This window comes from Castor canadensis, chromosome 15 (genome assembly GCF_047511655.1).
Source record: "Castor canadensis chromosome 15, mCasCan1.hap1v2, whole genome shotgun sequence".
In the NCBI taxonomy this organism is placed as follows: Eukaryota; Metazoa; Chordata; class Mammalia; order Rodentia; family Castoridae; genus Castor; species Castor canadensis.
The window spans coordinates 99,837,647-99,851,625 of record NC_133400.1 but is presented as its reverse complement, the minus strand read 5'-3'; the positions used below and the strand labels follow the sequence as shown (position 1 = coordinate 99,851,625).

The 13,979-nt window shown below is 47.0% G+C and overlaps 1 protein-coding gene across 1 annotated transcript in view; it reads left to right on the top strand.

Moving 5' to 3' along the window:
- The window catches only part of Kcnk1 (potassium two pore domain channel subfamily K member 1), a 36,176-nt gene that overhangs the window by 19,742 nt on the left and 2,455 nt on the right, over window positions 1-13,979 (top strand). Inside the window, exon 2 of the mRNA XM_020187388.2 lies at window positions 12,203-12,598. Within this exon, the coding sequence (XP_020042977.2) occupies window positions 12,203-12,598 (396 nt within the window). The remainder of the gene's footprint in view (window positions 1-12,202; window positions 12,599-13,979) is intronic.

Here is a 13,979-nt window from a genome sequence, read left to right as displayed (position 1 = left end):
AGTAGGTAAACTGAGGCATAGGTGAACCAGAAATCTTGTCTAAGGACAATTGTAGAGTCTAGTGCTGGCCAGCTGTCCCCACTCCTGCTCCTGCCAGTGGGAGGACACAGCCCTTAGTCCACAGATGCCACCTCCTGCTTGGAGCGCTGTCTCTCAAGATGACCTGAGATTTCACAGCCATCTGTGAGCTGGCTCCGTGCGAGACCCTATGCTGGGGTTAGAGATGAGAAGAGACGGTGCCAGAAACCAAGCTCCCTACAGCTCAGAGAAACATGGAAACTGATCATTGTAGGGAAAGTGACTGTGCCAATTAAGATGCCTGTCAATTGCAACAATCAAAACTCCCAACTTGCAGTGGCTTAAGAGATGGAGGGGCTGCAATGTTTCTTGCCTCGAGGGGGCGGACAGTAAGCAGCTGCTGGCTTTGAGGCTAATGTTCCATGCAACAGGTCCCAGAGGGTCATCTGCCCTTCTGCCCCTTCCTCATGATGGTTCCATTCTCATCCCGGTCCCTCAAACAGCTGCAGACACTTTGTTTATGATCAAGCAGTTGTCCACTTACATATCGTTAGCAAGAGCTGGAGCATGACCATAGGGTTACTCCCAGCTCAGAGGAGAGAGGAAAGGGACTGTGTGTCTCCCTGGGCTCTGTGGGAGGGCCAGGCAGGGGAGAAGGGTGCCGTGTGCCATGGATGCATGAGCAGAGACAGACCCTGAGGGGCTCAGAGCCTGGTCAGAAGGATGAAAGCGGGCTGTGTGTGTGGAGTCATGCAAGTGTAAAAGGCAGAGGATGTCCTGCTCCATGTCCTGGTTCTCCTTCATCCAGACATAGCCAGCTGTGAGGCCCGACCATGGGCCTTTGGGACGGATCGGCAGCTTGTTGCAGCCAGAACGGTTGTGTGGGAGATGGACGTAGTAGGGAAAGGGCTAAAGTAGGATACAGCAGTGGTGGAGGAGGAAAGGGGGGTTCTTGCAAGTAGTGGATCTTGGGGTGCTTGTAAATGTCAAGGGTGAGGCAGAGTCAGCACTGACTCTAGGCAGAGGAAGATGGATGGGTGGTGGAGCTGTTCTCTGGGCTGGGGCAGGTGTGAAGGGAGGCGGAGGTTCCATTGTCTGTGTGCTGGGCTAAAGGAAGCAACGCTTTTTAGTGATTGGGACTAGAGGACTGGGTTTGATGAGAGAAGGGGACTTAGGGATAGATTAGGGACACTGGGAAGAGGTGCATATATATGAGTAGAACAAAATGGCAGGCTGAGAGTGTTTGGAAGGAGTGAGGCACTCATATTCTTGTCACATTCACTGACCACGATTCATGTCCATATTTGAGCTTGTAAGGACACATTTCCTTCCAAAGTGGAACGTGCCTTTTACTGAGTCTCTCTTGTGAGTGCAGCCCTCTCCCCATAGTCAGTTCCCTTTCAACATTGAGCCTCTACCCCTCTGCTCTGTGCCCTTCACTTACCTCATCCTCAGGTGGGATACCTGTCATGCCTGTTTATAGAAGACAGAGAGCAGAGTTGGAGACCTGGATCTTGTGAGTTGCTATGGGCTTCCCTTGGGGTCTTGGATCTAGTTGGCAGAAGCAGCCAAAACTCTTGCACCCCTCACTCCCAGGGCAGGAGTCTGATGTGGCTGGGCCTACAGCACCACAGCTCATGTCACCTCATCTGCCTTCACTTCATCCCTGAGGTTCTCAGGAACCTAACTTGAAATGAGGAAGGCTAGGGAAGGGGCTCCTGGGCTGAGGTTGTGTTACCAGGCTTAGGTCCAGCTGCTTACCACTCAAAAGCCAATACCTGGGAGACAAGGATTGGTGGGAAGGAAGGTCTGGCACTTTGGAAGATGGAAAGGCTATTGTGCTCCAAGCTCTTATTTTGAGGAACTCAGACACATAAAGGGGCGTTAGGGGGAATGAAAGGGAGAGTAGGGGACAATGGGCAGGAAGACTGTGCTAAGTGGGGTGTTTATTATCCAGGACCTGGGTCTCCTTTTTTCCCCCCTTCTGGAGAGCACATTGCAATGGATCTCAGCCTCCTGGGCCTTGTTCCTGTAGTTGCTTAGACAGACACACTACTTGCCTGCAAGTTAAAGCTCACAGTAACTTGCGTGCTTTGTCTTAGTCGGTGTGCAGAACTGAAGAGTAAGGGAGAGGCATTATACATTGTGATTGTATCTGAAGGTGACCAGGTGTTCTGAGATCTCTAAATCTAAAGAAAAGATCATTTAGCCATTGACATTTTAGTCATTTAGGTTCAGCTTCTTTTAGAATGTAGAATGCAAAGGGAAAAGTAACCTTGCAAAGGACAGCCCCCAAAGAACAGACACTACGACATGAGGCGGTGGGGGCGGGGGTAGGAGGTGGCCCTGGGCATGTCACAGTGAGGAACTCTTTTGTGGATGTATTGATTGAGAGATGTCTTTGCCACATGGGACTTTGAGTAGGACACTAGGCGTAAGTTTGGAGCTCAGAAAAGAGGGGATGGCAAGTGAATGTGAGGTCATTGATCTGGGGATCAGTGGAGACCAGCTCACCTGAGCAATGGGAGCCTCCCACAAAGCATTTATAAAGACACCCATACCTATGCTCTGTCCCAGGCCAGCGGAAATGAAATCTTTGGTGTACTTAAGCCCTTCCCAGGTGATGCTGATGTGCCCACGTTTGAGGGAGCACAGGTATTAGGATGAGGTTTAAAGCCAGAGAGAGCCACCTGGGAGATAAGATGTCACTAGGTTGCAGGTAGACTAGAATGATTCCCTGGTCTCAGGTTGGACATAGGTTTTAAGCTGGTACTTTTGGTAGGCCATGAGGTAAACGAGAAAAGAAAGCTGTGGTGTGGGGAGGGAGTACAGGTGGAGTGGAGGACTGAAGGCCACATTCCAGAGCAGAGGGCTCCAAAATGGCGGCTCACCAGAGCAGAAAGAGACAGATCTCTGAGCTGGCAGATGGCAGCAGTAAGAAGGAGCTGTGTGTAAGGCAGAGAAGATGCATTTCAAGGAGGGGGAGTCGTTTGGTCAAATGGTGCTTAGAAGCTGAGAAAGGTGAGATCAGAGCTGATTTGGACAGATAGAAGTCGTTGGTGACCTTGAGTCTACAGACCTGCTTCAACACATGGAAGCTCTGATCGAGCTAGCCAAAAGGAAGTGAGTGAGTGTAGAACCCAACCCTGGCTCAGTGAGGGAAGCCCCTCTTTGTCACATGCTCCACTTTCTGCCTTAAAGGCCAGCTTTTCAGGGAGCTAGATTTGATTCAAAATGACTTCGCTGAACCAAATATGTAACCTCCTGGAATGTGGACCATGAATCCCCTGTGAACAGATCAGTTTCATAAACAGTGTGTCATCGGTGCCCCTGCTCCTTTCATTTAAGCCTCTTCAATATGACTTGGTAGGGGATGAAGTCCCTGAGTATGTGCGATTGTTCCGGGAGAGGCTCTGGCCTAATGGATCACAGCTGCTTCACACATGAACGTGTTGTCAGACCTCACAGCCGGGAGCATTGTCCAGCTCAGCAAACACAGGCTGAAACTTAGGGCAAAGGTAACCCAGTGCCATATTCTGCAGCTGCCCCAGGGAGAGAGAGATGACCACTTCCAGGTCCTCCGGGAGGAGGATTCTGGTGAAGAATGGGAGTTTTTCTCCATAAGGCTCTGTCCTTGTTGCCTGTCTGTGCTTTGGTCTGTCCTTCTAGCTGTCATCAGGAACTCTGATGCTTGGCAGGTGCAGCTGCCTTGCCTGCTGAATTTTGGCTATGACTTCACTCCACCCTGGCTCTCTGCTCTGGAAGGATCTTTTGTACCTGGGGTAGACCGCAGGCTGATGGAAGTCAGACTTAGCATGGGCTGAGGTGCTGGCTGTGGCTCATCTGTGAAAGAGCATTTTCTGGAGCTGGTGAGACCAGGAAGCACTCCCTGGGCCTCGCTCCTCGAGCCTGGCAGATGGGCCTGGGCTTCTCCCAGGATTCTGCAGCATGTTCCATAAGACCACTCTCAGCTGGATTTAAATTCCCAGGAACACTGCTGAGAAAGACTCTAAACTATTCCCTCCATCCACTTGGCCTCTATATTTTTGGGTCATGCATGGCCTGGGAGTTTGTACCATCAAAGAATATTCTGAGCTTTTAGCTTCTTCATCCAAGGTGTTGTGAAATCATTGCAGATTTGTAGGATTTTGAATGAAGACAACACCTCTGGCTGTACCTCAATGTTTCTATGAGCTGCAACTCTGGACTTTAATTTATCTTCTGTTTATATGTAAATGCAGACTTTTAGTATTGCTGCCTGTACAGAAACAGGGTTTTAAAAGTAGAGAAAGTCTAGAATTTCTTACTAGAGGTTGTTTAAATGAAGAACCATGCTCCTACATCCACCTTTGAAACTTAACTTTTCCAAGACTGCACCAGGCTTTCAAAGCTTAACTTTTTAACTTTTTATTATACATAGTTATTTTCTAATATGCACAGAATTAGACTTATGTAACAAGTGCGCAATGCACATCCAAGCCAGCTGCCCACTCTCTGAATCCTGCCATTCTTGTTTTCTTCTTCCCACATACCTCCCCCATCTTTTTAAATGGTTTTTGTTACATACCATATTAGTAAGTTGTGTTTTTTTATTATTTGCCAGGAAATGCGGTGGTGACAAGGCTCTCAAATCTTGGTGGCTTTGGTCTGTGTCTTGCTCAAGTTGCTATCAAGTTTCCTCATTTAGCATCTACACCCCAGGATAAGTGAATTAGCGTTTGAAAGACCCTAACTCAGCAAGTTCTTAAGTAGCTAGACTTGAGTGCTAGAAGTAATTTTTCATTGGTAAAGTCGGTGGTTTTCAAGTCAGGGTATATAGATTGACCCCAGTATCTATAGATAGTCAATTGTTCTTCTGCTGCTGCCCATATACATGACTGTGGCAAATGGCTACCATACTGAGTCAGTTTGCAGTAAGGAGAGTGAGAGCCTTGGATTTTTGTGTAGGGGAACATTAGTGTCCTCCCAAAATACATAGCAGCCACAAAGTTCCTGTATAACAGCTTGTTCCCTAAGCACTGCAGTTAGGGCTTTAATTGTATTCAATCAGAACTCTTGAGACCAAGGGAACTCTGAAATAAAGAGGTTTGTTGAGCCATCAAAGATGCTAGCTGGAGAGAAAGCACCAAGTCCTGGGATCAGTTCCGACACCTCCCAGCAGCAAGGTGAGGTAGCAGCTAGAAAAAGTCCCCCCCGCCAGAGCTAAGAGTATTTTCATAAGCTTGGGGAAGGAAGAAGCGACCTACATTGGCTCGAGGGGAGATGAGCGGGGTGATACGAACAGGAAAAGCACTGGGATAGGAAACCTTCATGCTGCACCATGTGTGCTGCATCTGGGCACATGGGTCATTTCATGTACTCATTTAATTTAATCATTTAATTAACATTCAATTTCTGACATAATATTAAATTCACATCATTTAGTTAATGTGTGGAGCAGGAAGCAATCTTACTGGACCTAAGTCTGCCTGTTCACCACTTGAAAACCACTACTTAGTAGTGGAAAGGTGGTGAGAAATCAGGACACCAGGTTTTCTCAGGGACTGGTCCTGAGAGGATGGAGGTAGATATTGTCTCCAAAACAAAGACCATATTAGGGAACTTGGGTCCATGAAAGAACTTTTGTGGGGAGGAAAGGAGGTAAAAGGGACCATGGGCAGAATGGTAGGGGCTGAGTAAGGTCTTTGTCACCAGGGCCTGTGTTCTCTTTTCTCTTCCTTTTGGAATATCCTTGAGATAACGATAGACTTCATCTCCAAGGCCAGTCCCTATAATTCTGTAGATAAGCACAATAATTCCCTGCAAGTTAAACCTTATTCCACTCTTAATTAAAGAAAAAGATTTAGGAAGTCCTTGCCTATGCTTTGATGTTGTTTGAAGACCATCAGATATCCTGGGGTCTAAGCACCCAGAGAAAGATCACTCATTACAGGGATTGGGGGTCAATATTCATCTAGTTTCTTTTCCTGCAATGGTGACTCCTTAGCAGCTCAGTCATTCATGGGAGGTTTTCTTTAGAATTTACAACACTGCAAAGGAAAAGAGTCAGTTTACAAAGAGCAATTCTCAAAGCAGAGCTAATCCAACAGAGGTGACCTAAAGCACAATGGCATTGCCACTTAGTATGGTTGTGTCCACTTTTGACAGATGAACAAACTGAGGTAGTCACTTCTCAGGAGCACAAAGTAAGAGGCAGAACCAGAATACAGATTTAGGAAAGGTGATTTTTGGTGTTTAAAAAAAATGCCTAATTGTGAGGCCGTGAGACCATGGTGACTGTGGCATTTTAAATTCCCTACTTGAACAAACCAAAGCCCAATATAACCCAGAAATTGAAACTGGGGACTTTACTAGTCAGGGACCAGCAACCACCCTGCAGCTGGGGACTCCACTCTAACCAATCAAAATGGATTCCCTTTTGTTGCTTCTGCAAACGCTTTATAAAAGCATTCCCTTGGATTGACAGCTCAAGCAGTAGCGTGCCTGCTCTGCAAGTGCCTGAGTTTGTGAAACCCTGAGTTCAAATCCTGGTCCCATCAAAAAACAAAAAACTCTTTAAATTGTCCCCTCTTGTCCTTCGTAGGGGAGCTCTGGCTAGCCACTTGCTGACTGGCGCTGCTTCAGTTGCTGAATCACCATAGGCTCAAACTCTTTTAAAATTTAGAATGGTGAAGTTTGCCTTAAACAGTCTTTAAAGTAGGGGGGTGGGGACTTTATAAACCTATGCCTCCAAAGAGGTTCCCATCAGGGCACATGGGTGTCATATTTGGGTCACCAGAAGCCCTGACATGTGACTGTGGTGAATGAAGGAGTGCAGGTTTGGATTGATCCAGCTGGATGCCCAAGGATCCTAGCCCTTCCCACAACATGAGAGTTGAGGACATTTTACCTTCTAGTCTAAAGTTAGGCTTTGGGTCAATCCAGAGCTGTACTGATTATTTGTGGGCATAGTGGGGTGGTGGAGGCACTGTGGAAATTCAGTACAAGTAAACCGTGTCTCCTTGTTGCATCCTACATTTTCTCATGGCTTTGGGCACAGTGCCCAGTGTTCCCAAGGAAAAAGAAGATTAAATCCTGGGTTGTCTGCCTAGCTTCTGTGCCTGGGGAAATGCTTAAAGCATGAATTGTAAAGCCCTGTTCTAAAAGCACATCTCTGGGAAGCCTTCACAGTGTAATCGCTTCTGAACCTCGGGGTAGTGACAGCTGCAGGAAAATTATGTCAGACCTGATAACGGTCCCGGGAAGTGACAGGGAGTGGAAGTGCTATGGCAAGATATCGGGGCTTGCAGAGAAACCATGTCATTTCTCTGTGCTGTCCACCTCAACTTTTCTTCACTTTTTTCCTATTACGGAAACTTCCACGTAACAGGAAAAGGGGGAAGGGGTGACTGGAAGACAAAGTGTGACTTCTCCTCAGCTGTGCTGGTCTCAGCATTACCGAGGTGTGGGCTCTGGTTCTAAGTCTTTCTCCAGACATCCCAGGGTGGGATAGTGAGTGTGTGTGCAGCAGACACACAGGTGGAGCTGGCGCCTGCAGGTGTGAGGGTGCTGTGACAGGGCAGCAGCTGGTGTGAGGATGCTGAGGGCATTGAAGGTAGCTAGGCCCTGACTACATCAGGCTGCATGATGGGACATGAGGGTTACATGCTTTCATGTGAGCAAAGGAAGCATTTATTCAAGAATAGGAATTATGATTCAGACACACGGGAAAACTGAGCCCAAGGTGTGTTCTGACAAGGAACAGGGAGGGAGCCCATGCTCCAGTCTTGTTTTGAAACCTTGTGTTAGCTGAGAGGCTGCAGTGGGGCCCTGGTGAGCAGGGCTGTTTCCTGGAGATCAGAGATTGTCTCGTGATCCAGACTCAGAGTCTCTGGAATCTCCAACCATGTCACCTTTCTTTTTCTTTATTTTGTTTTTTTGTATGTGTATGGTACTGAGGTTTGAACCCAGGGCCTCACACTTGCAATTTACCCCTTGAGCCACTCCACCAGCCCTTTTTTGTAATTTTTTTTTTTTTTGAGATAGGATCTCTTGTGAACTATTTGCCTGGGGCTGGCTTTGATCCTGGTCTCTGCTTTCTGAGAAGCTAAGATTACAGGCGTGAACCACTGGTGCCTGGCTCCGTGTCACCTTTCAAAATGATAGTCTTTTGCTCCTACTCTCTGTAATTGGTTCTAGTGTTGTGGGAGTTTGCTAGCTGAGATATGGGACTCTTGAGGCAATTAGCAGGAAGCAACATTTTATTGGTGCCAGCACAGACTCAGTGGACTCATGTCCAAAGGCTGAACCACAGTCCTCCTTCATGTTGCCTATTTTGGGTGAAAATGTGCAAACTGAGGCACCAAAGCTACCCATCAAGACTGGAAGACTCTGATTTCTCCTCAGTCCGCCCAATAAATTGCTACTTAATTTAAATAAACAACAAAGTCTGGTTTTTGAAGACCAGTTTTAGCCTCTTGGCTTTTCCCATTCTCCAGGATGTTAGGTTTTTTTTTGTTTTTTTTTTTTAATTACTCTGCAAGCTTCATTAACCACAGTTTTATCTAGTGACCCTGCCATCCTACACCAAAAGCAAGCCAATCTACTTCACAAAGGACCTTTAGTTTGTTAACGCCGTAGTCCAGTACATTAAATCCCTGTTTAAAGTTATTAATCATACACTCCAAGAGAGTGTTTTTACTCTAATTTCCATACATCTCCTCCTGTTAACAGACTGCCAGACAGACACAGAGCCAGAGGGAATTCCTCACTTGCTTCACAGCCTGTGTCTCAGCTCGAATTTCTGTATGCTCTCATACAGCACCATACTTCCATCCTGCTCCCTGAACCTGAGAGACCCCCCAAAAGGTGGTTATTAGGGTGTCCCATTGGGAGGTGATCAATCTCCCCTTCTGCCTCCTGGGGAAGCCCTGAATTTGAACCCGGGTTCTTACTAGTCTGATGAGCAATGCTCCCCTCTCCTCGCTGGTTCCTGTGCCTCACTGGGTTCCATTGTGCATCCGAGGCCCTCACGCTGACTCACCAAGAGGATGAATCCCCCTCCGGATCAAGCTGTTTGTTGGTGCCTGGTGGGATCTCCTCCTGGCGGTCTGGGGGGATGCACCCTGGTGACAAGGGAGGTGATAACTCACCATCTCCGCAATCCCAGATACTGAGCCCCCAAGAAATGTTGTGGGAGTTTGCTCACTGAGATAGGGGACACTGAGGCAGTTTAGCAGGAAGCAACATTTTATTGTGCTAGCACAGATTCAGTGGACTTGTGTCCAAAGGCTGAGCCCCGAGAACAAAGGGGTTTCACCTTATATACCCTTGCAAGCAGGTTGCAGAAGCAAAAAGCAAGGTCTAATCCATATATGGTTCTATTTGATTTTATTGGGTACTTTACCCTAGTGCTAGGTGACTTTCCCTCCCTGGTGCTACGTGAACTTCCTCATGTTCGGATTTCTCAGGATTTATCTCTCTGCTATGCCATCCCTATCTCCCTGCTGCTTTCTCAGGACTCAGACCTAGTCTGCTTTCTTCTGAGTCTCCTGCCTCCACACTAGTAGACCAGGGATGTCCTGGACATTGCCCCAAGATTAGGTCAAAGGAGGACCCTGGGGTGAGTTAGAAACACACTGACCACTCGGATATCAGACTTGGATCAGAATATGTGTGTCAGTGACCGACATGGTAGCCAGGCCACCAGATCACCAAGGCTGGGGCAGGCCCTGAGCTCCAGCCTGGGTCAGCTGACCCTGAGGTGTCATTTCTCCCAGAAGATCTCTATTCCAGTGTGAGGGCCCACACTGAAATTTCGAAGATTTCAGAGATGTCACATTCCACCTTCCATTCATGGAAATTATTTACATAGACACTGAGAAGGAAAAATGGCCCTGGTATCTCTTAGCAAGACTCTATTAGTGTCGTAAAAAGAGCTCTCTGTTTGGACATGCCATTTTAGTAAAGGAGACTTAGTTAACATTCTAATAAAAGGAGCTACCAAAATGTGAGAGTAAAAATTACGTCTTTAAATACTTTGAAACTAGAAATTTGTTTACTTTAACCACAGTACTAGAACCTGAATTGTCATATATTTTATAAATGATATGGAAGATGGCTGTGTGACATAGATGTGTCACACTTTCAAAAAAGTTGATTTAGAAAAATATTACTCCCACCAAAAAAAAAAAAGGTGGGGTGGGGAGAATAAAGCCATGGACTTAAAGGCTTTTGCCAGCAGACTCAGCTCACCTCAAGTTTCCTCCAGAGTCTCTGTCAGGGTCAAGTTTATCCTGTGTGGCCTCTGCCTCACCTTCCGGTCTTAAGAGCTATTATCTCCTCCTCCCACTTTTACGCACAGGCTCCTAGCCAAACTTGTGAGTCACTTTCCAGTTGGCCTTGCCATGGCTCAATAAAACGCCACAGGTGGAGTGTATTTCCAGACAGCTCTGACCATGGCCTGCCCGTCCTCAGCACCTCACAGCTGCAGCCCCCGCCGGGCCCTGTGTTTCTGAGACATGGGCTGCTTTCTTCCATTTTTCACTCAAAATGAAACACTCTAATTTTCTGCTTCCAAATGCTGCTGGTCACGTCTGGCACAGTGTCACCACCCTGCGTGTTTCTGCGTGGATGCTTCCACTTGCTCATTTCCCTCTTAGAATACCACGCTCAGGATTAGCCACAGCTTCCTGGGAGCTGATGGGCATGTGGGACCCAGATGGAGTCAGGAACAGATGCTCGGAGCAGTGGTTTCTCAGCCATCCGAGAATCTGAGCTTTGAATGTCCACACACACGTGCACACACGTGCACACACATGCACAGTGCACATGTGGGCAGATGTAGGTGTGTGCACAGTTTCGGAAGACTTGCTGTGGTTCCTTCATAAACTGTGATCAGCAAGGAAGAACTATCAAGGCCCACTTACACCTGGGTCCCAGGTTGCCAGAGGGAATGTGGATTTGCCACTTGAGGGTTCTTGGAGTGTGGATTTGTTTTTAAGCAAGATGTATTTTCAAGATCTGATTTCGAAACCACTTTTCTCCATTTTATTGGCTCGTGTCAATTATTCAGACTCTGATTTCATACGAAATGCACTTAGGTGCCTTTCTCTTGAGCTGACTTGCTCAGACACCTTAGTCCTGTAGGGAGGAAGTTTGGAAAACGGTCCTGTAGCCTTCCGCCCGGCTGGGCTCTCTCTGCCTGGCGTTTCTTGGGTGAAGACACCTTGTTTGGCGACCTGGGAGTGACTCAAACTGAGTGCAAAGTACAACAGATGGGTGTGTGACCACTGGTCCTAACGTGACTGTTATAATGTTTGTTTGGGGGAATTTATGGAATCTTTGAATGTTTGCATGACAAAGGCAAAAACAAGGTGTAGGTTTCTGAATGTCACATTTAGCCAGATAATTGGATAAAATACTTTTATTTCACAGTCCACCCCATGACTCCCTGAGCTTTTGACTCAGTCTGTGTCTTGGCTGAGTGTGCCCCACCCTCTGCTGTGCTCTACCAGCTTGGCTCTCCTCACACACCTTTATTTGTCAGTTATTCCAGCTGGAACTTTCTGTGAGTAATCTGCTTTGAATGGTGATGTAGACTGACTGGGAGTGTCCCCCATGGGTCGGCCCTGGTGAGGGGGGTGTCCTAGGGTGATTGTTCTGATCCCAGGACAGGATCAGAGCAGGTTGAACAGTCGTTCGACCTGTTTAGCCTGGTTTGGGATCCTAAACCAAAGAACGCTATATGGGTCAGATTTCATGAAGAATGGTAGACTTAGCTGGTCATAGTGGTGCATACCTTTAATCCTGGCTACTCAGGAGGAACAGGCAGGAGGATCTTGAGTGCCAGGTCAGCCTGGTCAAAGTTAGCAAGACTCCATCTCAAAAACAAAGTAAAAATAAAAGAACTGGGGGTGTGGCTCAAGCTTAGGGCACTGCCTTAGCATGTGTAAGGCCCTGAGTTCAAATCACAATAGCAGGAAAAAAATTAAAAATAAAGAATGGTGAACTTCCCAGTTATGTGGCACACCTTGTTGAACTTTACTGACAGAACAATAGGCGAGCACCTTTACATGGTGAGACCTAAAGTCTCTTGTCACCTTGGTTTGAGAGGACTAAGTTCACGCTGTAGGCATATGCTGTTTAATAGCTTGTTTCCGGCCTCCGGCCTCCTGTCCACCTCAGCTGGCCTCTCTCCTTGCAGGTTATGGCCACACGGTGCCCTTGTCGGATGGGGGCAAGGCCTTCTGCATCATCTATTCTGTCATCGGGATTCCCTTCACCCTCCTGTTCCTGACGGCCGTGGTCCAGCGTGTCACTGTGCATGTCACCCGCAGACCCGTCCTCTACTTCCACATTCGCTGGGGCTTCTCCAAGCAGGTGGTGGCCATCGTCCATGCCGTCCTGCTGGGGTTTGTCACTGTGTCCTGCTTCTTCTTCATCCCGGCTGCCGTGTTCTCCGTCCTGGAGGACGACTGGAACTTCCTGGAGTCTTTTTATTTTTGCTTCATTTCCCTCAGCACCATCGGCCTGGGGGACTATGTGCCTGGAGAAGGCTACAATCAGAAGTTCAGAGAACTCTACAAGATTGGGATCACATGTGAGTACCCGGCACTGGGCGCCACGCTTGCCTCAGTTCTGCCCAGTGACAGTCAGCGTGAGCACCCTGCTGGCTTTCTCTTTGATAAGTGTCTGTCTTTCCACCTTCTCACAACTGCTCCACCGCATGACGCCCGTGGAAGCACTTCATGCAAAATCATTCTTACTCACTTATTTTTCCCAGGCACCTTAAGCTTACCGGCCCATTTCTTACTGTAGCTAGAACAGCCATTACAAATGACAGCGTAACAACATACTGTGCAGAATGTACTTGACCAGCTCTTAATAAAGTAAGTTACTCTACTCTATTAAATGTTTTTAAGCAGTAAGTAGACCTTGGATGTACTAATCTACAATCAGATTGTAACCTGTTACAGTCTGTTGTGTTCTTTAATTTCCAGGAAGCACTTAAAATAGATGTCTCATTCGTCCATCCGGTTCTTTTTCAAAGAAGTGACTTGATGGTAACTGTGTCCAGAAGTTTATAGGCAGAAAATAAAATAGACATTAAAGTTCTGATGGCCAGAGATGTGTAATTTTTAAGCAGTTTTTGTTTTCACTTCAACACAATTGCCTGGAAAATTCAGCCATCTGTTTTTAAGACACTTTCCTTTTTGTGTGAGCCTTCCCTGTGTGTTCAGGACACAGGAATCCCAGTCATAATGCCCACCCAGCTTCCATCTCTGCCTCCTCAAGGATCTGTCAGTTAATGACTCCACTTGGTCAGGTGTTCTAGGCAGCCTAACAGACGCTCAGGAATCAGGTTCTCGGCCCTGGCCCTGTCTTGTCGTGTTAACCCCGTGAGATGCCTGGTGGAACCGTGTGGGTTTTAACACTTCCATTGAACCGTGAGCTCAACAGGAATAAAGACTTCACTCATAAATGCCTGGTGCTTTGAACAGTGCCTGGCTACCACACAAGTTCAGGACGTATCTGCCAGTGGTTCTACAAGGAGGATCTCGTATTTCCTAAGTATTCTTTTCAGTGGCTCTTATAAAATTTTACCAGGTGGCCACACCACCGTCCACCCACGCCTCTCTTGTTCACTAGGTGACTTCTCGCTTGGCTGAACTGGAATGTTCCATGTAGCATGTGAGCTGCATGGTCACCAGACTTACCTGAGTTTCAGTCCTATTGAGGTGGTATTGGCAGTAGAATTCTGTTTTTCTTTTAATCTGTGTGTGAATTTGATTTCAGTATAAATATTACGCTTCTGATAACTTTTAAGGAAGCAGGTGATAGTTTTCCATTTCTTCATGACTTAGGAAGTGGAGTGTTTCTGTACTGTGTTTGCTAGCTGTCTTCTCATTTCAACCAACATTTTAGCTTCCTTTACTTTTCAGTCCTTGCATAACATTTGTCACTTGTCACAATGTAGACCT